A 24,913-nucleotide genomic window follows, 5' to 3' on the forward strand; every position below is an offset into this window, starting at 1 on the left:
ACCTAATTTCCAGAACTTAAAACTATATTTAATAAAATAGCTATTTCAGAATTTTGACTGGATGTGTTTGGGGAAAAGGTGGGTGTGAGAGGGAGGTTAGTTGTCCTCCAATTACTATCGACTATTAAAAAGGGCACTAGCCCTTTGAATTTACAATCGAATGAGCCTTTTTTGAAGTTTGTAAGACAGGAAAATTATAATAAATAACACATTGTGCCAACATCATTCTTATATACCCCCAGGGCATAACTTAAAACCCTTGCCCTGAGGGTTGTGGGGGATTGTCCTCCTCAAAACCATATTTTTAATCTGGAAATGAACTACGCTGAACAAAATGGTTATCTCAAATTTTGATTGGATTTGTTTGGGGGAATGATGGGCGTGGGGGGGGGGGCTAGTTGCCCACCAATCACTTTCGACTTTTGAAAAGGCACTAGCCCTTTGAATTTCCAATTGAATGAGCTTTTTTTGAAGTTTTTACGACAACGCCTTCTATTAAATCCTTATATGCCCCCGGGACATAACTTAAAACCCTTGCCCTGAGGATTGTGGGGGAGTGTCCTCCTCAAAAATATATTTTCTATGTGAAAATCAAGTACGCTGAACAAAATGGCTATCTCAAAATTTTGATTGGATGTGTTTGGGGAACTGATGGGCGTGGGGGGGGGGGCGAGTTGCCCTCCAATCACTTTCGAATATTAAAAAAGGCACTAGCCCTTAGAATTTCCAATCGAATGAGCCTTTTTTGAAGTTTCGACGACAACGCCTTCGATAAAAACCTTATATGCCCCCAGGGCATAACTTTAAACCCTTGCCCTGAGGACTGTAGAGGAGTGTCCTCCTCAAAAATATGTTTTCTATTTGGAAATCAACTACGCTGAACAAATTGGCTATCTCAAAATTTTCATTGGATGTGTTTGGGAGAATGATTGGCGTGGGGGGGGGGCTAGTTGCCCTCCAATAGCTTTCGACTATTAAAAAGGGCACTAGAACTCTTGACTTCCAATCGAATGAGCCCCCTTTGAAGTTTCTACGACAACCCCTTCCATATGAAGTGCCTCTGGGGAAAAAAATAAATAATAAATAATAAAACATTGGAGCCGTATGGCCTTTACTATAGGCAACGCTATTGCGTTGCCTCTGATTGGGATGGAGGAGGAGCGTGCGTAGCTAAGTTGGACTCAGGCAGCTTGGTCTTGCGACGAGTTGTTAGTATTATTAGCAGTAGACACTAATAGATGGTGATCTAGGTTTTCTAGATGGTGGATGGTGATCTAATAATTTATCACGTAATAATTTATGAAAATTATTCTGGGTTGTGAAAAATAACATTTTGAAAAATCACAATTTATTTCAATACAGAGTAAGTCTGATAGGACTCAATAAGTCTGTCAATAAGAATAATCGATTATATTTACCTGTAAAACTAACTTGTAAACACATTGAAAAGATTGATTTACTGGGAATCTTAAATCATTTAGGGGTCTAATAAAATGATTGATGATTGATTACAACAAACCATTCTTAGTAATTAGAAATATGAAGAAAATCCGATTTAAACTTATACATTTCCAAAAACTAAAGGGCAAATAATTGTTGCTATAATCTAGTACTAGAAATTTTTGACAATAATATAAACTGGATACTTACTTGCGAATAATTATTTCCATTTGTAAATCCAACCTACCATCATGTTATAGGAGGGGATTTGTCAATAATAAAGCATGAAGATATTCAGAATTTTTGGGAAATTTTTGGGGTGGCTAAATTACGTCTTTACCATTTTTTTAAAACCGTCATTTAGGCGTGCGAGAATAGTAAGATTTTAAAAATATTACCGTTTCAGTCACCGTTTCAGTCCACGTTTTCAGTCTACCGTTTCAGTCCACGGCCAGTAATGGCTCGTTTTCATATTTATTCAAGATTTATTCAAGGCTCTGTTTTTGGTCAACACTTCACCGGAACTTCCCATGTTGGTCTTAGTTCGTGTTTGTAAAAAGTTAGGACTTAGCTTAGTTTAGCGTTGAATCAGGACTAAGGTCAATTTTGCACCGATTCAGTACTTAGCTTGGGCTCAAAAAAAGAAAGGAATTAGCTAATTTTTCCACTGAGTCAGGATTTAGCTAGTTCTGTGCTGAGTCAGGAACCAACTCCTGTTAGCTCTGAGTCATGGCTTTGCTCGTTTTTGAACTGAGTCAGTCTGCGGCTATGACCGCATAAGTCTGCAGCTTGCTTTTGCACTGAGGATAATAATTCTTGCTCATTTTCCGTTTAAACAGAGTGAAACATGCATATCCTTCTGCAAAAAATTTTTAAGACTGAGAATGAGGGGATGGGATATACTAGGAGGTGCCATGGCCCAATTTGTACCTTTAATCATGCATATTTGATTTAATTGAAACACGTCTATTTTTACAAGATTTTGGCACTAGAGGGGCCCTTTTTGGCAATAAAAAAGGGCACAAGAGATTTCATTTCCGATCAAATGAGTACCGATCCATTGTTCTATGGCTGGCTTTTCGATACAAGGTCGGGGGGGGAGGGTGCATGAGGGACACCTCATTATTTCCTAAGTTAATGATACTGTGTTGGCTCTGAAGTAGCTATAAAAGTGTCCAGTGCCTTATACTTTGAAAAAAAAAATTTATAATAGTAACTAATTCTTTAAGAACTTCACACTCAATCACTGGATAAGCAATGGCGCTCCGCCCTCAAAAATTCATCTTGGTATGCCGTTTTATGGCCGCGGTTGGATGCTGGACGATCCTCTAGAAAATGGACCCTATGCCCCAGCCAGTGAGCCCATTGAACCTGGCCCATATTCAAGAACAGAAGGATTCTGGGGATACAACGAAATTTGTGAGAAACAAAAAACTGAAACTGGCTGGACAGTAGTTAGGAACGAATATTATAAAGCCCCGTACACTTTTAAAGATCGCTACTGGATCGGCTATGATGATTACGATTCACTCACGGAAAAGGTAAGCTATCAATTCCATCCTTACATTATCAGTTTCCGTATGGTTTTCTATTACTTGTTATTAAAATGATTTCTATTTCAACCGTAAAGAGAGAAGATAACAAATTTTAGGAAAGTAAAAAAAAAGATGTCGCACATCTATTGCTAGAAAGGTATAATATCAATATAGATGTTATCTTTTTTAAACAAAGATCGAGGCCGTACCTGAAGGAGGAGGGGGGGTCTAGGGGGGTTTAAGCCCCCCCCTCCCGTAAAGTTTGTTTAACTCGTAAAAACGTTATGAAAATGGATATAAACAAATTTTGTATGTGTTTTTTGAGGGTTTTTTCGTGTAGACCCCCCTCCGAAAAAAAATCATTTAAAACCCCCTCCGAAAAAAATACTGGGTACGTCCTTGTCACAGATTCTCAATGGTGAGTTTTTTTAATCCAAATTTTCAGTCTTTCAAGTCTTTTTTATAGCGTCTTTTCATGTTCCAGGCGCACAAAGGGTACATTACAGGTCAAGAGTCACTAAACCACTTTACTCACTATGTTATAAGGATTTAGGCATCACCAAGATAGGTCTTAGCTCCCGGTACCACAGAAGCTTATCCACAGGGTCATACAGGTTGGGAACTTTGAGTCCTATGGAAGGCCACTTTGGGCATACAGCTAATACGGGTGTCCAGCGCTTACTATGTGTAGGGTTGGAAAAGGGGGGGCGGGGTTAATCCTGTGAGAGTTCGCAAATGGCATCAAAGAAGGGACCTATAAAAAGGGTTTTAATGAAAAATATGCCAATTTACTGTGAGCCATTTGGGATCTTCAATTGACGACGTAGAAACGTTAACAAAGACCATTTCATCAAAAAGTATCCTAGGAAGATGGAAAGTCTGAGGGTCGGACGAAGGTAGCTCATCTGATAAGTCTTAGCGAAAGTTTGTTAAGCATCACAAATTTAATAGTCAGGTTCATACGGAATTTGTAAAGAAACCAAGGACATCGTACGGTAAGTCAGCCCATAAGCGTAAACTTAGGGAGGGAGAATAGGGGAAAGGTCCTCATCCTATTGCTGGAAGGTAATAATAAGCTGGATTTAAGGAGAAAGAGAAGCAATCAAGCCAGAAAAAGCTAGAGCGATGTCAATGGCTAGATCAAGTTGGGCAGGATTATAAAGAAAAGGGGGATCTATCACGTGAACCTGCTGAGAAGGCCAAATCGAAGCATCCAGGATTTGAAAAATGAAAATTTTAAGGCTCACTATCTGTTGGCTTTGACCTTGGACGACCTTGTAATTAGCTTTCCCCTGAAAACTAATTACCTGACTAAAACATGTGCACAAGCCCTCAATATAATTTTTAGGGGTACTGATCTAACCAAAGTTCAAATAAAAGTATCAAGTAGGTTAAAGGCTCCGTGATAGATTCATCCAGCCCAGAGTGCCAGCAGTGCCAGCAGTGCCAGTTGTCCAGGGTTAAAAAAAAATATGGATCCATTAAATTATATTTGGATTACAGGCAGCTTAATTCTTTTCTAAGGAAGACATGTATCTAATACACAAAATTAATAAATCATGGGAGTTGGTGGGCTTAACCAAACTCATTTAGATATTAGGATGTAGATGGGGTTTTTGACAAATAGAGATTCTATCCGCAGATAAAGCAAAAACGCTCTTTTTGCGCTTTTTGAGGCTACACCAGTTTAAATATACGTACGCCTTTTGTCTTAAAAGAGACATCAGCTAATTTTCAGCTGTTAGTACACTGAATGTATCTAAAAGTTCGAGAGCCTACCTTGGTGATATTATTTTTTGGATTCCTTCAAGGAGCAGGAGGGCCATACAAAGGAGATCTTGGTGAAATTTCAGAAGGCTTGGCTGAATTTAAATGTAACAAAATGTTGGCTGTTATGGCGTAAACTGAGATTCAACAAGATTTTAAAAAAAAGGAGTATCAGACCCCGCGAATTGGGAAAAGTGAGACTGGAGAACATTTGGCATTTTAAAAGACACCACACGCTGCAATTAGATGCTTTGGAATTCTGATTTTTATTACCATTGGTTCTTAGAACCGTTTCCTCAGATTATTTGGTAGAGGTAACTTTCGAGGAAACTTTTGGGGATGACGATCACCCTATTATTTATACTTGCTAGAAATTATCACCACCAGAACTAAACTATGGCATTATTGGAAAAGAATATTTTAACCATTGTGTGGCAGTTGAAAAAAAAACGTAATTGTTACCTGTATGGATAAAATTTTATACCTGTAAACTATCATAGCCTGTAGAAATGACTACATAATATGAAAACCGATAAGCGGTAACAGGCATGGCAGTTCTTCTTCTTTATTTATTTATTTATTTTTTTTTTACTTTTGCCAATATTGCACTTGTGAATATGTTGTAAAGTGAACACTTTTTTTGAATATCATAGGCAGCGCGCTAGCGCTGCCTAAGTAAAGAACGATGTGAATACAATGTGTTTTTTTGGATTTTTTTTTCTCCGCCCGGGCACTTTGTATCGAAGGAGTTGTCGTAGAAACTTCGAAAAGGGCTCATTCGATTGGAAATTGGAGTGGCTAGGCCCTTTTTAATAGTCGAAAGTGACTGAAGGGCAACAAGCCCTCCCCCCACGCCCATTATTCTCCCAAACACATTCAATCAAAATTTTGAGATAGCCATTTTGATCAGCGTAATTAATTTCCAGATAGAAAATATCTTTTTGAGGAGGACACTCTCCCACAACCCTCAGGGCAAGCGTTTATAAGTTATGCCCTGAGGGCATATAAAAACAATGTTGGCACAATGTACAATTAATTTTTTTTTTCCTTTAGAGTAGGGCACTTTATATGGAAGGGGTCGTGCTAAAAACTTCGAAAGGGGCTCATTCGATTGGAAATTGAGATTTCTAGTGCCCCTTTTAATACTCGAAAGTGATTGAAGGGCAACTAGCCCCCCCCCCCGCCCATCATTCCCCCAAACACATCCAATCAAAATTTTGAGATAGCCATTTTGTTCAGTGTAGTTGATTTACAGATAGAAAATATATTTTTGAGGAGGACACTCCCTAACAGTCCTCGGGGCAAGGGTTTAAGTTATGCCCTGGGGGCATATAAGGTTTTTATAGAAGGCGTTGTCGTAGAAACTTCAAAAAAAGTTCATTCGATTGGAACTTCAAAGGGCTAGTGCCCTTTTTAATAGTCGAAAGTGATTGGAGGGAGACTAGCCCCCCCCCCCCCCTCACGCCCATAATTTCCCCAAACACATCCAATCAAAATTTTGAGATATCCATTTTGTTCAGCGTAGTTGATTTCCAGATAGAAAATATGTATTTAAGGAGGACACTCTCCCACAAGTTCGGGGCAAGGGTTTTAAATTATGCCCTGAGGGCATATAAGAACGATATTGGCACAATGTACTACTTATTATTTTTTCCTTTAGAGCAGGGCACTTCATATGGAAGGGGTCGTCGTAGAAACTTCAAAAGTGGCTCATTCGATTGGAAATTGAGAGTTCTAGTGCCCTTTTTAACAGTCAAAAGTGATAGGAGGGCAACAAGCCTCCCTCCCTAACGCCCATCATTCCTCCAAACACATCCAATCAAAATTTTGAGACAGCCATTTTGTTCAGCGTAGTTGATATCCAGATAGAAAATATGTTTTTGAGGAGGACACTCCCCCACATCCCTCAGGGCAAGGGTTTTAAGTTATGCCCTAGGGGCACATAAGGTTTTTATAGAAGGCGTTGTCGTAGAAACTTCAAAACAGGCTCATTCGATTGGAAATTTGAAGGGCTAGTACCCTTTTTAATAGTGAAAAGTGATTGGAGGGCACCTAGCCCCCCCCCCCACACCCATCATTCCCCAAAACACATCCCCCAAACACATTATGTCTTTGAGGATGACAAACCTCTCAGAAACCTCAGGGCAAAGGTTGTAAGATATGCCCTGGGAGCATATGAGGTTTAAATAGAAATCGTTGTCGTAGAACTTCGAAAAGGGCTCATTCCATTGGAAATTGAAATGGATAGTGGCCTTTTCAATAGTAAAAAGTAATTGGAGGACAACTAACCCCCCTATAACGCCCACGATTTCCCCAAACAAAATCAATCAGAATGTTGAGATAGCCATTTTGTTCAACGTAGTTGATTTCCAGATAGAAAGTATGTTTTTGAGGAGGACACTCCCCCAAAACCCTCAGGGCAAGGGCTTTAAGTTATGCCCTGGGGGCATATAAGGTTTTTATAGAAGGATTTGTCGTAGAAACTTCAGAAATGGCTCATTCGATTGAAAATTTAAAGGGCTAGTGCCCTTTTTAATATTCTAAAGTGATTGGAGGGCAACAAGCCCCCCCCCCCCCTCACGCCCATCATTTCCCCAATCACATCCAATCAAAATTTTGAGGTAGCCATTTTGTTCAGCGTAGTTGATTTCCAGATAGAAAATATGTTTTTGAAAAGGACACTCCCCCACACCCCTCAGGGCGAGGGTTTTGAGTCATGCCCTGGAGGCATATAAGCTTTTTAAAGAAGGCGTTGTCGTAGAAACTTCAAAAAAAGCTCATTCGATGGGATATTCAAAGGGCTAGTGCCCTTTTCAGAAGTCAAAAGTGATTGGAGGGCAACTAGCCCCCCCCCCCCCCAACGCCCATCATTCCCCCAAACACATGCAATAAAAATTTTGAGATAGCCATTTTGTTCAGCGCAGTTGACTTCCGGTACAAAAGATATCTTTGAGGAGGACACTCCCCCACAACCCTTAGGGTGAGGATTATAAATTGTGCCTTGGGGATATAAAGTTTTTAATAAAATATTTGTCGTAGAAACTTGAAAAAGGGCTCATTCGATTTGAAATTCAAAGGGATAGTACCCTTATTTATAGTCGAAAGTGATTTGAGGGCAACTAACCCCCCTCTCACGCCCAACCTTTCCCCAAACACATCCAATCAAAATTTTTAGATAGCCATTTTATTCAACGTAGTGGAAAGTTTTGGAAATTAGGTCTTTAAAGATGACAACCCCTCCCCCCACAGCCCATAGGGCAAGGGTTGTAAGTTATGCCCTGGGGCATATAAAGTTTTTATTGAAAGCGTTATCGTAGAAACTTCAAAGGGGCTCATTCAATCGGAAATTGAAAGGGCTTGTGCCTTTTTTAATAGTTGAAAGTGATTGGATAGCGACTAATGCCCCTCTCACGCCCACCATTTTCCCAAACACATCCAATCGAAATTTTGAGATATCCACATCATTTTGTTCAACGTAGTTGAACGTTCTAGAAATTAGGTCTTTTAGGATGATAACCCCCTCAGAGCCCTCAGTGCAAGGGTTGTAAGTTATGCCCGTGGGCATATAAGGTTTATATACAAAGTTTTTGTATAAATCATAGGCAGCACGATCGCGTTGCCTAAGTAAAAAACGGGGACACTCGAGAACGAGACAAGAAACGGGGACTAAGTAAAGAGGAGGACACTCCCCCAAAAACCTCAGGGCAAGGGTTTTAAGTTATGCTCTGGGGCATATAAGAACGATCTTGGCACAATGTATTATTTATTAATTTTGTCCTTTAGAGCAGGGCACTTCGTATCGAAGAAGTTGTCGTAGAAACTTTGAAAAGCGCTCGTTCCATTGGAGATTGGAGTGGCTTGTGTGCTTTTTAGTAGTCGAAAGCACTTGGAAGGCGACTAAAACCCCTCTCACGCCCACCATTTCCCCAAACACATCCGATCAAAATTTTGAGATAGCCATGTTATTTAACGTAGTTGGAAGTTCTGGAAATTTAATGAATGTGGACAGCAGACCTTTTACAGAGTCTTAACATCTGGGTTGTAATTTTTGCCATTGGGGCGTTTAAGACGTTTTTAGAAAGCGTTGCTATTTCCAGATGGGCTAATTCCATTGAAAATTAAGAGACTAATTGTCCTGTTTAAAAGCCTAAAATGATTGGAAAGCTTGACATTTTTATAGTAAAGATCGAAGTGGGTATAATGTATTCAATTCAATTTATTGATAACCTGTCAAAACAAAAAAGGGCACAAGTCCCCTAATGACAGAGTACATAAGAGAAACAAAAGAAAAAAGACAAGAAAACTGAACAAAAATAAGTAGTTTTTACAATCATAATAATCACAAATCATATATCATAATCATAAGATAAGAAATAAATCAAAAAACATAAAAAAAAACTCATAAAAATAAAGAGGGCCAATCCTGATTTAATTTACTGGCGGAAGATTTAAAATCTTTTACTCTTTTATCAGTAGTTGTAGAAGGGAAAATGAGCTTAAATTTTTGGGACTAGAAAGAGTTACTAGTCCAAGGGGGAATATTTAAAAGTAATTTATCAAATTTAAAATAAATCCGATGAACAAGTTTTTTTTTGAAGAAGGTAAAAGTTGCCAAATAGGATACAGGGCAAGAAGATGATGCACAGTTAGACAATTATAAATCTTAGAAAGATGGAAACGACTAAGGTGTGTAACATTGGAGATAAGTGACGGATAAGGTAACCTTGTCTTTTTTTTCAATATTTTGAACGGCAAGCTTAAAAGTTTCCTTAATTTAATTTCTAATGGGCATTCCCAGGTAAATAAGGCTTTTAGAGAGGGGGATACAAGTTTCAGTAAATTGGAGGGATTTCTCAGAGTATCTTTTTAGGTTGAAACCGACAACTACATTTTTATCCACATTAAAACTTAAACCAATCTGCTGATATTCTAGTTTTAACTTCGAGAACGTGCTCTCACAACCAGAGAAAGTGCGACTCAGATTTAGGATATCATCAGCATACGTAAGTAAAGAGACGTCTAAACCCCCGTAAATACAGGTGGACTCAATAGAACTTTGAGCTGGGATGACTGAATTATTAAAAAGCGCGGGGAAGTGAGACCTCCTTGTCTAACGCCCTTTAGCACATTAAAAAGATCTTAATTATACACTAATTTGGCATAAAGACGTCTATGCATACATGAAGACATCTTAGAGCTGATAAGTAAAGTCTTCACTTTAAACCTTCTATCAAGCGGTCTACAAAAGTATTCGAACCAAAAGTTCTACATATCTTCAGCGCAAATATAAAAAGGAACTCTCTAGAACACTCTACATTTGCAAGAACCGTAAAAAGGGGAAAAAAGAGCATTCTCTCGACTAAGTTCTTTCTGAAAACCGAACTGATGCGCAGGCACAGAACACTTTTGGGAAATATCTTTAAGATTAATAGACTCAAATATTTTAAAAGTGGTGCTTGAAATTGTTATAGGCCGATATGATCGAGAATCATCGAGATCATTTTTCCCTTTTTTTAGTATAGACATAATCAGGCCAATACAAAACTGTTGAGGCACAATACCAGAAGAAATAGACATTTGAAAAAGTAACGAAAGGTGCAGCAGCAAAAGACTACTACAATGTTCAAAATGTTTAGCAGATATTAAATACATACCGGCAAAAGATTTTTTCTTAATTTTTTTTAGATTAAACTCAATATCGGACGGCGTCACTAAAAGCAGAACGAATAGAATTCGCAAGCAAACGGTCAAGCTCTTTTTCACGTTTACTTTCTGCAACAAGGTCAGGAGACGAAAACGCACTTTTATAATAATCAATCCAGTTTTTTTCTGGAATACTACGAACAGAAGTCCGGTCATTGCGTTTAAAACCTTTCCATAAAAGTGAAGGATCACTAGCTATCTTATCAACATTTTTTTGAATCAACATTATTTTGTGGTCTTTAAGGGCTCTTGTGAACTTTCTTTTTGTCTTTCTTTTTCGTTTATTATACCGGAGCGCGGTTTATCGGATTCGTTCCAGATTCGGAGCCACAATTTAGCTGAATTACAAGCTGCAACTAGACTTTGATTTTTAGACCAGTCGGTGATTTCTGTCTTTTTGCGAACACGTCTAGATGGGACTGCATAATTTTCTGCGCATCGAAGCGCGTGGTTGATTTCTGCAAGATAAATTGTAAGCTGTATTTGGATCTCGTACTCACTAATAAAAGACCTGCATTCTGAACTAAGCAGGTGAAAAGGAACTTTAATTTTGTTGAATAACGTGTCACACTCGGACATAAATAACTGACGATCAACGTGACTCCATTCTTGAACATAAAACCACTTTCCCTCTTGCGGAATTTTGCTTTCAACATTGCACTCGATTGTCGCACAAATAGGTAAGTGGTCCGAGCAGTAGCCTTCACGAAATACAGTGGCTTGTTTGATCGAAAAGGAAGAAACAACATGATCGAGGTTCGAAGTTGATGAGCTGGGGCCAACATAGGTATAGGATTCATTTTTGTCAACTAATGAATACGAAGGAGGAATGGAGCTCCAAAGGAGCTGACTTCTGGGGAGCGTTTTATAAGTCAAATCACAGTTAAAGTCACCTATTAATATCGAGCGAGTGACTGTGGATTTTGCGTTTTTCTTGATCAGCTTACACAGTTTCTTACAAGCCCCCATAAACTTCGTATTATTTTTTGTTGTTGTTGTTGTTTGGACCAGGGCACTTCGTATCGAAGGAGTTCTCGTGGGAACTTCGGAAAGGGCTCATTCGATTGAAAATAGAAAGGGCTGATGCCCTTTTTAATAGTCGAAAGTGATTGGAGGGTAACTAATCCCCCTTTCGTTACCACCGTCCCACGCCAACCCTACCATTTCTGCTCTTAAAATTTAAACAAATCAAAAAAGTGTAAGTGTATCCAAGCCGTCAAAGAAAGTAAACAGATTTTTTCGCGACTGGTATCAAGTTTTCCATTTCATGTCAACTAGACGAGGTATGAAACTAAATTAAACAGTACTATTTGTGTCCAGATTTTTAAAAGGGTGTGTCTTGTTTAAAATTGCTGAAAATTTTTCTCCATCATACAAATAGCAGGCCAAACTATAAAGTCTTAAATACGAAAAGATTTTAAGTATTATTTTCTTTTTCCCTGAAAAGACTATGTCAATATAAAACGACCTTAGACCTTAGTTCCTCCTGTACCTCCAGAGGCACACAGGGCGTCCGTTAACAGCCTCCAATCATCCCGCAAATGAGCTGCGGCGTAAATGTCCTCCCACTCTGGGATTAAGGATGCGTGAAGGGCTCTCTTGTCCCGCTCATATGTCCTGCGAAGCGTGTTTTTGGGCCTTCCTACCCGACGCATGCCGTCTAGTTGCCACTGGAGGATCATATTCGGTAGTCTCGATCTTAACATACGGATAACATGGCCAAGATAGTGCCATCTTCGTTGCCTGACTACATCAGCGACATCAGGCTGGTTTGTGTAGAGGCGATTTCCATGTTTGTTATCCTATCCTTCCAGTTAATGTTTAGGATACGTCGAAGACAGTTGTTTTCATATGCAGTGAGTCGTTTTTACTGCGCCGCTGTGAGTTTTAAAAAATACAACGCGTATTTCAAGATCGAAATGACGTTGCGTATGAAAAGGCGAAGTTTTAGCTGAAGTGAGTACTTAACTGATCTTCAGACTGGTCGAAGTCGTTGAAATGCCGAGCTTGCCAGGACTATTCGTGTTCGCAGTTCTTTTTCGGAGTCGCCACTAGACGAGACGGTGCTGCCAAGATATCGGAAGTCAGTGACTTGCTCTATGCTTTCAGTCCCTAGCTGGATATTCATCGGTGAGTTAGTGGTTGACATCGCTTTGGTTTTGGGGGCGTTGATATGTAACCCAAACTGCTCCGCTCTTTCGGCTAACTTGCATAAAAAGTCCTGAAGTTTGCTTTTGTCTTTCTCCATCAATCCAACATCGTCTGCAAAGTCGAGATCTTGGACTAGTCTGCCTGCAATTTTGATCCCGTATCCATCAATTTGCCTGAATATGTAGTCCACTATGAGAATAAAGAGGAATGGAGACAGTACGCATCCCTGTTTGACACCTGTCATCACTTTGAAATATCTTGTACTTCCTTCGGATTTATTTATTATATTAATTTTATTATTATTATTTTAAAAGACTTTTTCCACAAAATGAGTTTTTCAAAGAAAAGTAAAGAACTCCATTAAACAAAAAATGAGCAAAAATCAAATCAAATCTTCTACCAAGCGTGAAACTACCACAAATCAGCATCGATAAATAAATGAAACCAAAAATGAACAGAAATTACAATAATTAACCGAGTCAAACTCAAAACGAGCAGAAATTAACATAAGTTGGGCGCAGAACCCCTATGCCTTCCTAAGGCCAGAACAAAATTTGCACTTTAATGTGCATTGTCAGTTTAATATACATATACTGATATTTAGTAATCAAAATGTTAATATTATTGGATTTATTAAAGTTATAAAAGTAAAAACATTTATATTTTTTCAGTAAAGTGCAAATTTTGTTCTGGCCTTGGGAAGGCATAGGGATTTTGCGCCCAACTTATGTCAATTTCTGCTCGTTTTGAGTTTGACTCGGTTAATTATTGTAATTTCTGTTCATTCTGGGTTTCATTTATTTATCGATGCTGATTTGTGGTATTTTCACGCTTGGTAAATTATTTGATTTTATTTTTGCTCATTTTCGTTTAATGGAGTTCTTTACTGTTCTTTGAAAAACTTATTTTGTGGAAAAAGTTTTTTTAATTAATTCTAAATAAAAGATAGTCACCTATGCTTATAAACAACAGTTTCTTTGCATTATGTCTAGGAGCAAAGTTTTAGCCGGAATTATAAGTCATTTTAACCTAGAAGCAGTTTTACTCAAAATAAGACCTGTAATCCAAAAAACGTAATTGTTACTTATATGGGACAAATTTTGTACCTGTAAGCTATTACAGCCTGTAGAAATGGCTACATAATATGAAACCCGATAATCGGTGACAGGTATGGCCGCCACTATGTCTTCAAGAGTATGATTTTGAGGTAAAGCCTCGCCAAGGGGTGGCCAATAGAAATGCCAGTGGCAGGTCAAGACTTTAACGAGCGGGTGATATGGGAAGGAAGGCAACAAGCTAGTCTAGGAATTATGGATTGGGATTATCGTTCCCAGTATGATGATGTAAACTGAATTGTTTTTAATAAGACTTTTGTTGTATAGATGGCATCAGCTATCAGCCCTTGTGTTCCCGTGCCCTCCAGTCCACAATTATCATAGCTCTCAGTAATCCTTGTTGATCAAATTCACACCGCACTCCCTTTCAAGAAATTCTGGCAAGGGCACAAGATGTTGGAATTGCTCATATTGATGTCCTAAAATATAAAAGAGATAAATACGGCAACTATACTTTTACTATCGTAGCATAAAAAAGAATAACATAGTAAAACATTTAATCCATCTATTAGAGTCCAACTTCATTACAGGTCCCATTTTGAGTAAAACTGCTTCTAGGTCAAAACAACTTATAATTCCGGCTAAAACTTGGCTCCTAGACATAATGCATAAAAAACTATTGTTTCTAAGCATAGGTTACTATCTTCTATGCAGAATATTCAAAAAAGTGTTGACTTTACAACATGTTTAAATTACAATATTGGCAAAAGTAAAAAGAAAAAACATTGAAATAAAGAAGTAGAACTTAACTTTTACTCTGTGGAGTAAATGAAGGAAACATATATCAAGAATATTTCACCACCTACGGACGTGCCTGTCCAAAAACTAACACACAAGTACTTGTCCAATAAAAGAGTCATACTTACTCCCACCATTTACCCGCACCATTTAAACATTTTTGTCTCTCAATTACTCGGACTATCTGTCTTGAATTTCTTCTACAATTATCCATGTCTTGGATGCCTACTGCAAAATACTCGATTGACAGAGTCCGTTGATTTTGAATTGAAAATCAAGTATTTTTCAGTAGGCATCAAGACATGGCTCATTGCAGAAAAAAGCCAAGACAGATAGTCCGAGTAAAAGTGAAATAAAAAAATGAAAATCTAAAAACAAAGCAGACTTGGGAAAAAAAAAATAACGAGTAAAACTGTCGAACCAAAAATACTGAAAGAAATAAAAAGTAAAAACAATCGTGTAACTTCTTTCCAACTTAAAACATAAATGACCAAGAGTCTTATTTTTTTGGTCACGAATGACGTAATATTTTCTCTTTATATCCTTATTTTAGTGGAAGTGGGGGGGGGCGTAAGGTATTCAAAAACCAAGAGGGCTTTCTTCTGCACTCAGGCAGTCAGGCTACAGGGTGACGTCCATGAATTTAAGCAGCACTTTACTCTTATTGGTAGGCCGCTTAATTGATCTGTTTTCATTACACATCTACTTATAAGCATATAAGCTTCTGCATAATAATTATTTTCTATCCATTAATTAACATTATTTTAAATCTTGAATTGCAGCTCAAGTTCGTTATTGCATATGACCTTGGAGGTGCCATGGTTTGGTCAATTGAGACCGATGACTTCCGTGGAAACTGTTATTCTAGACGCTTCCCCCTCCTTCATCATGTTTGGGAGGATTTGAATGGTGAAGTTGCTCCTTGTGTGGACTGCACAGTAAGTAATATTATGGACGAATTTACTTTGAGAGTAGCACTTATAATTCCTAGTCCTTATGGATATTTTTTATCAAAAATAGACTATAATATTGAAAAGATACAAAATTATTATCTAATGCATATTTTAAATTCTTCTTCTTTTCTTTCTTTTATCCAGCGGTATTTGGTCCTCCTTCCTGCGCTTCCTCTTCTTTTTGTGTTCTCGATAATAAGTGGTGATACATCACGTAATGGGTAGAATCAAAACGGTTTTTGTTTCATTTTCGTACTCCTGAAAAAAAATCTATCCTGTTCCTTTTTTCTTTTTTTATCTAAGACTCTTTGTTTATTTGCAATCTAATTTGTCCCTAGTTATCTATTGTCCCTTCATTTTACTGTCTATCTATCTTACCTGTTAATCGATGTTCAATAGCTCTCTACTTCTAAATTTCCTCAGATGTATATTTTTTAGTAAACTCTGTCTACCTTTTTCATAAAAAACCTTTTTTTTTTCATTCATACGATTTTCCATCCATTATTTACCATACAACAATTTCAAAATTCTCATTCTAGCTACCCACGGCGACAAGGGCCTGCTCCCATTCATTAGGCCTATAACATCGAACATTAAAATACAAATTTACAATGCGTGTATGTGTTTGTATTTTAAAATATATTCACCTTTCTTATAACACTTTAAAACACTTTTCACTAGATTTACTTAAAAAAACAAAAAATATACATATATAACACCATTTTTTTTTAATACATCACATTTCAACACACTCTACTCTCGCTGGGCCTTGCGTTGTTAGGTAGCTACAATAATTCTCAAAACAATTCCCAAAAATCAAATACTTCACTATCCAGATGAATCGTATCCCCCTCAACATATAAAATAAATTCCACTAGCTTAAAATAAATTCCAAACAAACATTAAAAAAATGACCAAATCTAAAATGTAAAAATTCATAAAATCCTATACTATAACTATTCAATTAGATTTAAATCTTACCTAATAAATAAACTTAAAAATACTGAACAAATCCTGAAGCTAACTATTATAATCTGAAAATTCTGATTAAACTCTAAAATCAAACACTTCATTAACAGTTCGAAATATTTAACTTAAAATCTGCTCTTATTCCATATACCAAATTAAAAACTCTATTTTCTAATCTTCTACCTAGATCCTAACCACAAAATGAAAAAACAAAAATTATACAAATGTAAAACCTTAAACCCTTAAACCCTATAATTTTTTCTCAACTCTCCTTTTATTATTATTATTTTTTCCCATTTTTTAACAACACATCCTTGCCCACCAAGACACAAAAACTATTCCCTTCTACTTTAGACCAAACATGTCTTCAATTTTCTTACACTTCATAATCCTTCTCCTATTCCATTCTGTTTTCACGCGATTTATCACATCATAATCTTCCTTCTGCTTTTCTTTTCGCTTCCACGTGTAATAACAGAAAAGCGATGCTATGTGCACTATTGTGCTTATGTAAGCCTCATTATATACTTATAAGCCTACAACATTTTCTTAACTAATTACATCTTTTTTATCTGTAATACTCACCAACGAACTCGACGGTTTTTCTACTTTAGTTTCTTGTTTCTCCGTTCTAATATTAACTGGTAGTGCGTTTCAAGTACTTTTTTGCATTGCTGACAATTTCCATTGCTAAAGCTCATATTCATCTTTAACTTTTAATATTATGTGGGTAACAAATTATGCACAAAGAGAAACTTATATTCGTTAACTTTTGGTGGCAACAGGCAACTTTCTAGTAGTATGAAACTGTGTTTCACCTCACTATAACTACCATTTTCAATTATTTTTAGTAGAGGAAGCTGCTTCTTTTTTTCATAATATTCCTTATCCTCCTGACTACCCTTATCCCTCAGGGTGGACAAATACAGTTAATTTTTTTTAGCGCGATAGTTATTGTTCGTAACGTCATCTACGCACTACAGTTGGAACCAGCGTACCTGGCTTGCCATCTGTGATTTTTTTCAGCTTGTTATTGGTAGTGGAAGAGTGGTTTTTGCACTAAAGAAATGGAGGAAAGTTCAAAATCGAAGAAGAGCAGGAGGACAAGAGGTAAGAAAATTCCTAATTGGTCTTGGAATGAAAGGTGGAGCCTGGAAAAAAATAAGCTTCCTTAGAAGAATTAAAACTTCATTTTGGGAGTGATTTTTTCACCTATATCCATTACATCATCTATTGGTGTGAGACTAAAGTTCTATGTCCACCCCCGTGGACATCGGTTCTCAATCAAGCATTTTGAAGTTAGAAAGATAAGAGTCGACAGAATCGGAAGAATCGGAAGTCGCAAAGAATCGGAAGAAAGATAAGAGTCGCGAAGAATCGGAAAAAATCGAATCAATTCAAAAAAGGGCCTTGCGAATAATTTTCAAAGAAGGCAAGGTGCCTTACTCTCTGCTCCTAAAAAAAGCTAGTCTGAAAACCCTGGAGCAAAGGAGGGTTTCGTTGTGCCTCCGTTTTGCAAAAAAATGCCATAACAAACCCTCGGACGGCAAGTATTTTCCCCAAACGTCACTCCACATCCAGAAGACGGCTGCCTCGAACTGTGTCTGAGCCCATCCCTGCTTTGTCCTCCCTTCTCTGCGTTCATTCCAGATGAGAAAGAACTTTTATCCCCTTCATTACCGAGACAATGAATAAAATGACTCAATAGTTTCTGTTTTGCCCTCTTTTGTTGTTTATTAGCTGATGGTACTGCCCAGGTTCTTGCGCTCTTTTGCTCGCCCCCCTTTCTTGACCAGCTTTTATTGTCTTTAACTCTTTTATTGATTTACTGTAGTTTAATTGCTGACACTTTCTTAGTATCCCTTTTAATTTAAATGCATTTATTTTTTGTGCTAAGTTTAGTTTGCCCAGTTTTTAATGCATTTATGTCTCGCTCTAATTTTAGTTTGACAAATTTTTTTTTTTTTTTATTTTTTAATTGACTTTTTAAAGTTTTTATTATTGACTTTTAATTGATGTTCATTATTGTTTTATCTATTTATTTGTTGTTATTTGCAATTGCAGGGTAACCATTTATTTTTTGTTGAATCCAAACTCCGAATTCGGCCCTGTGTGGGCTTGTGATAGCGATTTTTTTGAAATAAATATCTCTTATCTCTTATCTCTCAGAACAGAAGAACTTCCTATTTTAATGTCTTTTCTTTACTTTCGCTTATGGTCACCTTCAAAAGCTGAAAACTATGTTTTCTCTTGTAGTTACCGTGCCTGATGCCTTGGCAACCATCGATGCCAGTGATGTTGAGGACCTTTCTGCAAATGAAAGTGATGATGACCTCTTTGAGTCCCACGATATAGAACTTCAAGATACAAGTGAAGATGAAGATCCTAACAGAGCCTTCGTTCAAGGCGACGAAAGTATCATCGACGAGGAAGTATCTGAGCTTGAGTATAATTTTGAAGATGACATACCTCTAGCCGAGCGGGCTCGAATATCACAGTGACCTATGAAACGACCAAAATTGATGAAATGGAGGGAAAGCATGGGATTTGAGATTCACTTGGGTCCAGTAAGAGATGAAGTTATCTTTACTGACCATTCTGATTGGAAACCGGAAGAGTTTTTCACACAGTACTTCCCCCAGTCTTTTTTCGATGAGACAGCATATGCCACAAACTACACCTATCAAAAAAAATTCAACAAGAGCCTGAATGTCACTGCTGACGAACTAAAGACATTTTTCGGAGTTGTACTATTGATGGGCAATCTCATATATCCTCAAATCGAAATGCACTGGAAGGCACAGTACCGTGTAAACCAGATATCAGAATATATTGGAAAAACCCGTTTCTTCACTCTAAGAAGTAATCTTAAATTTGTTGTATATGAAGAAATTTCCGACGACATTAAGAAGAACAATCGGTTGTGGAGAGTTCAGTCAATTATCGACCTTTTCCGTACCGTTTGCCTTTCTTTCCCGAGGGACAAAAATTGTTCAATTGGTGAGCAGATGATCCCATTTTATGGCAAAACGTCGTTGAGGCAGTATGTACCCAATAAGCCAAATCCCGTCGGCCTCAAAAACTTTGTCTTGGCTAATCCGAAAGGCCTCATACTTGACTTCGAGATTTATCAGGGTGCCACTACGCTTCCTGAAAGTATGCGATGCCATGGCCTTGCAGCTGGAATCGTACTCAGGCTATCTCAAGCTCTCCCACCCGGATCTAGCCTCTACTTTGATCGATTTTTCAACTCAACAAAACTACTCGACCTTCTGTGCGAAATGCAGATAAATGCAACTGGCACAATCATGCGAAATAGATTTGGAAGGGAGACCGTACCGTACCTCTGAAGCCAGAGAAAGAAATGAAGAAGAAAGGGAGAGGGTCGAGCGTTGCATTTGTGCGAGAAGATCGCAAGCTAGCCATCACGGAATGGTTTGATACAAGAATTGTGACACTAGGCTCGAATTGCAGGGCAGTAGAAGAAGAGACAATAGTGGAAAGATGGGACAAAAAGCAGAGGAAGCGGATCACAGTCTCTTGCCCAAGGTCAGTAGCTGACTACAACAAGTACATGGGTGGAATGGACATGGCTGACCGTATGGTCACTTATTGCCGATTCCCTTATAAAACTAGAAAATTGGCCGTAAGATTCCTTCATCATTTTATTGATGCTGCATGCTCAAACGCTTTCATCGAGATGCAGGCTCATGAAGAAAATAGCAGGCCAAGCTTGAACAAGCTCATCTTATATCGTTTTCACGTTGCAGAGCACCTTCTATGTCGGCCGAAACCGGAGCAGTATGTCGAGGAAAATGACGATTGTGAAGTAGCGTCGGCTGGTGATTTCAAAAAGCGCCGACCATTGCCGCCTGAGAGAGTTAGAGGAGCCATTCACTTACCCGAATACCACTAGCTAAAGGACGCGAAAAGGTGCCGCCTTCCTGGTTGCTCAATGAAGACAAGGTAGTTGTGTGCTGAATGCAAAGTGTTTCTATGTCTTGTTGGTGACAGAAACTGCTTTACTTGTTTTCACCAGTAAACAACCATGGAAAATAAATTTCCTGTTTCTTTTTCTCGATGAAAATAAAAGTGTTATATAGTCGACTTATCTCTCTGATTTACTCCGTTGGGAACCGATGTCCACGGGGGTGGAAAAGAGATTTTGGAGAGGGGAGGGGAGTGAAAAAATTTTTAAGGTCATTTTTGAAATCAGCGATTTTTTTAACACATGTGGTGTAAAAATCACGCGTCTTCAATACCTATATCTATGCCGGTAGTCAGGAGGTTAAGTTTTACTTTGTCAATTTTCCCACTTATCTCAAGCGACATTCCCAATTTTTCTATTTCAAAACATTTCTGCGAATGCGTGATTTTATTGTGGAGGATATTTCTTTTCTTTTATTTTCCATGTTTCATACCAAGTACTTGTTAGTGATTCTTTTTTCCTCATCACTTGTTCCAACATTGTCCTAATGAAAAGTTCTTTCATCTTACATTCCACATATATGACCTGAAGACCTCCATGATTTCTATTTATGAACATATTGTCTGTTTCCAATTTAGGTGGTCAATTTTCATTCCATATGTTCTAGTAATTTGCACTCACAATTTGCTTTTGATCTGTGTTTTTGAGTTGTGAAACAAAGGACAGATACCATAAAACTGGGCAAGCATAAGTATTCACATACTGGGCTCTCTGGTGAACCGTCATACCTCTTCCATATCCTTGTCTAAGGGCATTCTGAATTTCAATATTGTATTTATCCAATTTTCACTTTCTGTTCAGCTCCAACTTCTTTGAAAAAACACACCCAATATTTTAATTTTTTCCTTTCTCGGGATCCCCTCATACACTTCGTCTACTTCATCTCCCAGTGATAGCATTTCACACTTATTTCTATTGAGCTGTAGCTTGAAGATGTCACAATATTCAATTAGGCACTGAACTGCCACTTTGAAATCATCTTCAGTTTCTGTGTACGTTGTCAGATCATCTACAAAACTGTTCAACTTCATTGCCACATTTTCTATTATAATGCCATTTATCTCCTTTTCTAAATATTTCAGTAACGGGTCAAAATATATTTCAAACAGTAAAAGGCTTAGCGGGCATACTTGGCGCACTCCAGTTTCTGCTTCAAATTCTCCTGTAGCATCGCTATTCACACAAATTACCTGTTCTATTTTTTCAATTATCCTGTTGATCCATACAAGTAATTTTTTTTCTTATTTTATCAAAGGCCTTTTTAATATCATAACTTGTTATCCAATACTTTATTTTCTTTTTTTCCTTTCGACTTCCTGCTCCTATTATTACGTCTCTTATATTGGCCAGCATATCTGTTTTTTTGTGGTTTTCTAGTCCTCCTTTTGGGTTTACACTTAGTATGGATGGTAGCACCTTTTTTTAGACGGTTTGCTATTGCTTCGGACATAATATTGTTATTACTATCTGTGGTGTCAAATGACTCCCAATCATTGAGATCTTCTAGGCTATCTTTTATTGGCAATAACTTTATAATTCCCTAAACACTGTATCTTAATATCATCGTTATTTAGTAATTCATTAAAAATATCTGCCAGATGTTCGGTGATTTCTTTGACATGTGTCTTATAAAATTCGTAGGGTATTCCATCAAGTCCTGGTGTTTTATTGTTTTCCGTTTCCATTATAGCTTTTTTTATTTCTTCTTTTGTTAATTTCACCGTTAGTATATTATTTTCTTCCTAGTCACTTGATCATATTCAATCTTCCGAAAGAATCCGTCCACTCTCTCCTTTTCTTCTTCTGACTCTCTTGTAAATACATTCTTGAAGAAGTATCTCACTTCTTCCATGATATCTTCCATTTTCTCAGTTGTTTCCTCATTTTTCTTTTTAACTATTTTAAGAATAGTTTTTTCGGCTTGCTTTTTCTCCTTGCAAATAAGTGTTGTAGTTAGTTGTTCATTCCTTATCTGGTCCTAGCACTTCGCCCTTATCCTATAGGCTTCTGCCTTCTTTTGTTCTATTTCTCTTATTTCTAATAGAGTCTCGAAATATTCCTTATTTGAATTTCTCCCTTCATTTATCTCTCTTTTTAGTTCATAAGCTATTCTATAAAGAAATGTCAGATACATATCACTAGTTTTTGATATTTCTTGTGAAATTGCCTTCACCTCTTGCGTAATTCTGGACTTCATCGTCTGTTTCCAGTATTCGGATAGTAGCATGGGATTTATTTCCTTCGTCGTTTTCAATATCTTCCCTATCTTTGTCTTACATTATTCACTTCCTAAGACTGCAGTATTCATTTTCCATGTAGATTACTTTATTTATCCTTGTATTTTTTCATTTTTGTTTGTCACTAACACTACATTGGGGTGAGTGAAAGACACTATCTTGTGTTCTATGTTTGCCATTCTTAACAGTACTTTTGATGCATAAACTCTATCCAGTCTTGCTCCACCTCCATGTTTTCCTACCCAGTTTATTCTTGTAAAGCTGTTTATCCTCTTAAGTTCCTCCCAGACATCTACAAGTTCCAGCTCATTTCTTAGCTTAACCAATGCTCTGCAAATATTCTCTTCTCGGGCTATGGCATCTTTCTTACTTGTTACACAGTTAAAATCTCCAAGCAATGTTAATTTATCAGTATTTTTGGGGATAAATGACGCAATATCTTGCCGGAAGATTTTCTCTTTGTTTTTTCTATTTTGGGATCCAGACAGTGCATAAACATTGATATATGTTCTCCTATTTATCACACAACTAATAATTCTTCCTTCTTCGTCGATTCTGACATTTTTTGGCTCAAACTGACGTTTATATACCACTGCTACATTACCGCCACCAATGCACTTGTTTGTTAAGTATTTGTATTCGGGTTCAACAGTTTTTAAATTATCAGTATCACTTTCTTGTACAAAAGCTAATTCGATACTTTCTGTCATCAGAAAGTCTCTTAAAAACTGTTGTCTCTTTCTTTGCTTCAGTCCATTTACATTTAAACTTATAAGTTTTTTGGATCCAATTCTAATCGCTTCATTCTCCTCTTCTTCGCCAGTTTTCGCTTTCTTGTTCTCTTTCTCTGATCCACTAGATGATGTTGACGTATTCATTTCTACTTCTACCATGTTCACCAATGTATTATCCACGTACTCGTCCACCAATAGCACCGGTGTAATGCTATTCAGCATAGCTTCCATATTTTTGATATATTTCAACTTTCCAGATTCTTTCTCTTTTTCTTTATTTTTCTTAAACTATCTGTTTTTATTTCTTTTCATTCACATTGTTGTGATTCCTAGTTTAGATTGGCCACGAGTTCGTATATCTTTGATTTCTTCTTCTTTTTCACTATCTTTGTTGCTTACCGTTGTGTTAGCTGTCTTCCATTTAGTTGTTTTCGTTATTTCTTTCTTTGTAGCTTCTATGTTTTCTGTCTGAGTTTTCTGCTTCTTTTCTAATTTTTCTCTTATTATGTGCAATTCTTGATCTACTCTTTGTCCAGTTTTTCTTCCATGATGGCTTAAGTATTTGTCCGCATTTTAATCTTTTCGCGTTAATTCTTGTGTCAAGAATGAAAATGACACATAATCATCCAATTGGACTATCTCCTGTTCTTTTCTTTGATTTGTGGCTGGTTTTGATGGAGATACAGAGCAGTCCGCCGCCATATGTCCTTCTTGGTTGCATCTGGCACATGTTCTTATCTGTCCATCGTACCATACTCGCAATCGTAGTCCATCCACAAAAACGAAAGATGGAATGTTCATAGTTATTTTCATTTTCGCTGTAAATCTTGTTTTTGACGTTTCCATATATTGACCTCCCTGGTAGACATCTCTTTTACACTGTAGCACCGTACCGTAGCCCGTCAATGCTTTTTGCACTGTTGACCCTTCCATCTCAAGGGGTACTCCTTCGAATTTGACGTAGCTAGGTCTCTCCTCGCAGCTTCCAATAATTACATATTTTACTTCTCCACCCGTCCTTGCGAATGGGAGCATTCCGTTTCTTCTTTGCTCCAAAAACTTCTCAAGTTCTTCACAGTTTGTAAATTTAACAAAAATTGTTTTTTTGAACTTCAAACCTGACGCATCTATGCCTATTAGATTTTTTTTTCGCAAACCTTTCTGTTTCATCCATCTATGTATGTCAAGTTCAGTTGGCAGGTCTTCATCTGTAAATGCGGTGAAACTCATAAATGCAGTATTGTTTTGAACACATTTCAACGTTTTCCCATCTTTTCCTATAATTCCTCGCATACTCATCTTTTTTTTCTCCTTTTTCACAATACTTTAAACACGAGTAATTTAAACTAAGTAAGTAAAATAGCATACACACGCAAAAACAAAGCAAACAAAAAAAATACTATTAAACAACCACCAACACCCCCACTAAAAAAAAGCTTCCAAAAAAACAGAAAAAAAAACAAATTAACCAATTACCAGATTAAATATTTTACTTCAACATTCTCTGCACGCTATCTAGCGGTCCAGCAAATCTACGAAATCTACGAAATACTTTAATATTCTCTACGCGCTACCTTCCGGTC

At 37.4% G+C, this 24,913-nt stretch overlaps 1 protein-coding gene across 2 annotated transcripts in view; it reads left to right on the forward strand.

Moving 5' to 3' along the window:
- The window catches only part of LOC148943116 (chitinase-3-like protein 1), an 81,918-nt gene that overhangs the window by 52,361 nt on the left and 4,644 nt on the right, over positions 1-24,913 (forward strand). For both annotated transcript variants that reach the window (XM_089102251.1, XM_089102252.1), the window contains exons 7-8: positions 2,670-2,981; positions 15,232-15,387. In XM_089102251.1, coding sequence (XP_088958377.1) covers positions 2,670-2,981; positions 15,232-15,387 — 468 coding nt within the window. The remainder of the gene's footprint in view (positions 1-2,669; positions 2,982-15,231; positions 15,388-24,913) is intronic.

The sequence above is a fragment of the Artemia sp. Qi Xiang Cuo genome, chromosome 16, assembly GCF_049724085.1.
Source record: "Artemia sp. Qi Xiang Cuo chromosome 16, ASM4972408v1, whole genome shotgun sequence".
Classification (NCBI taxonomy): domain Eukaryota; kingdom Metazoa; phylum Arthropoda; class Branchiopoda; order Anostraca; family Artemiidae; genus Artemia; species Artemia sp. Qi Xiang Cuo.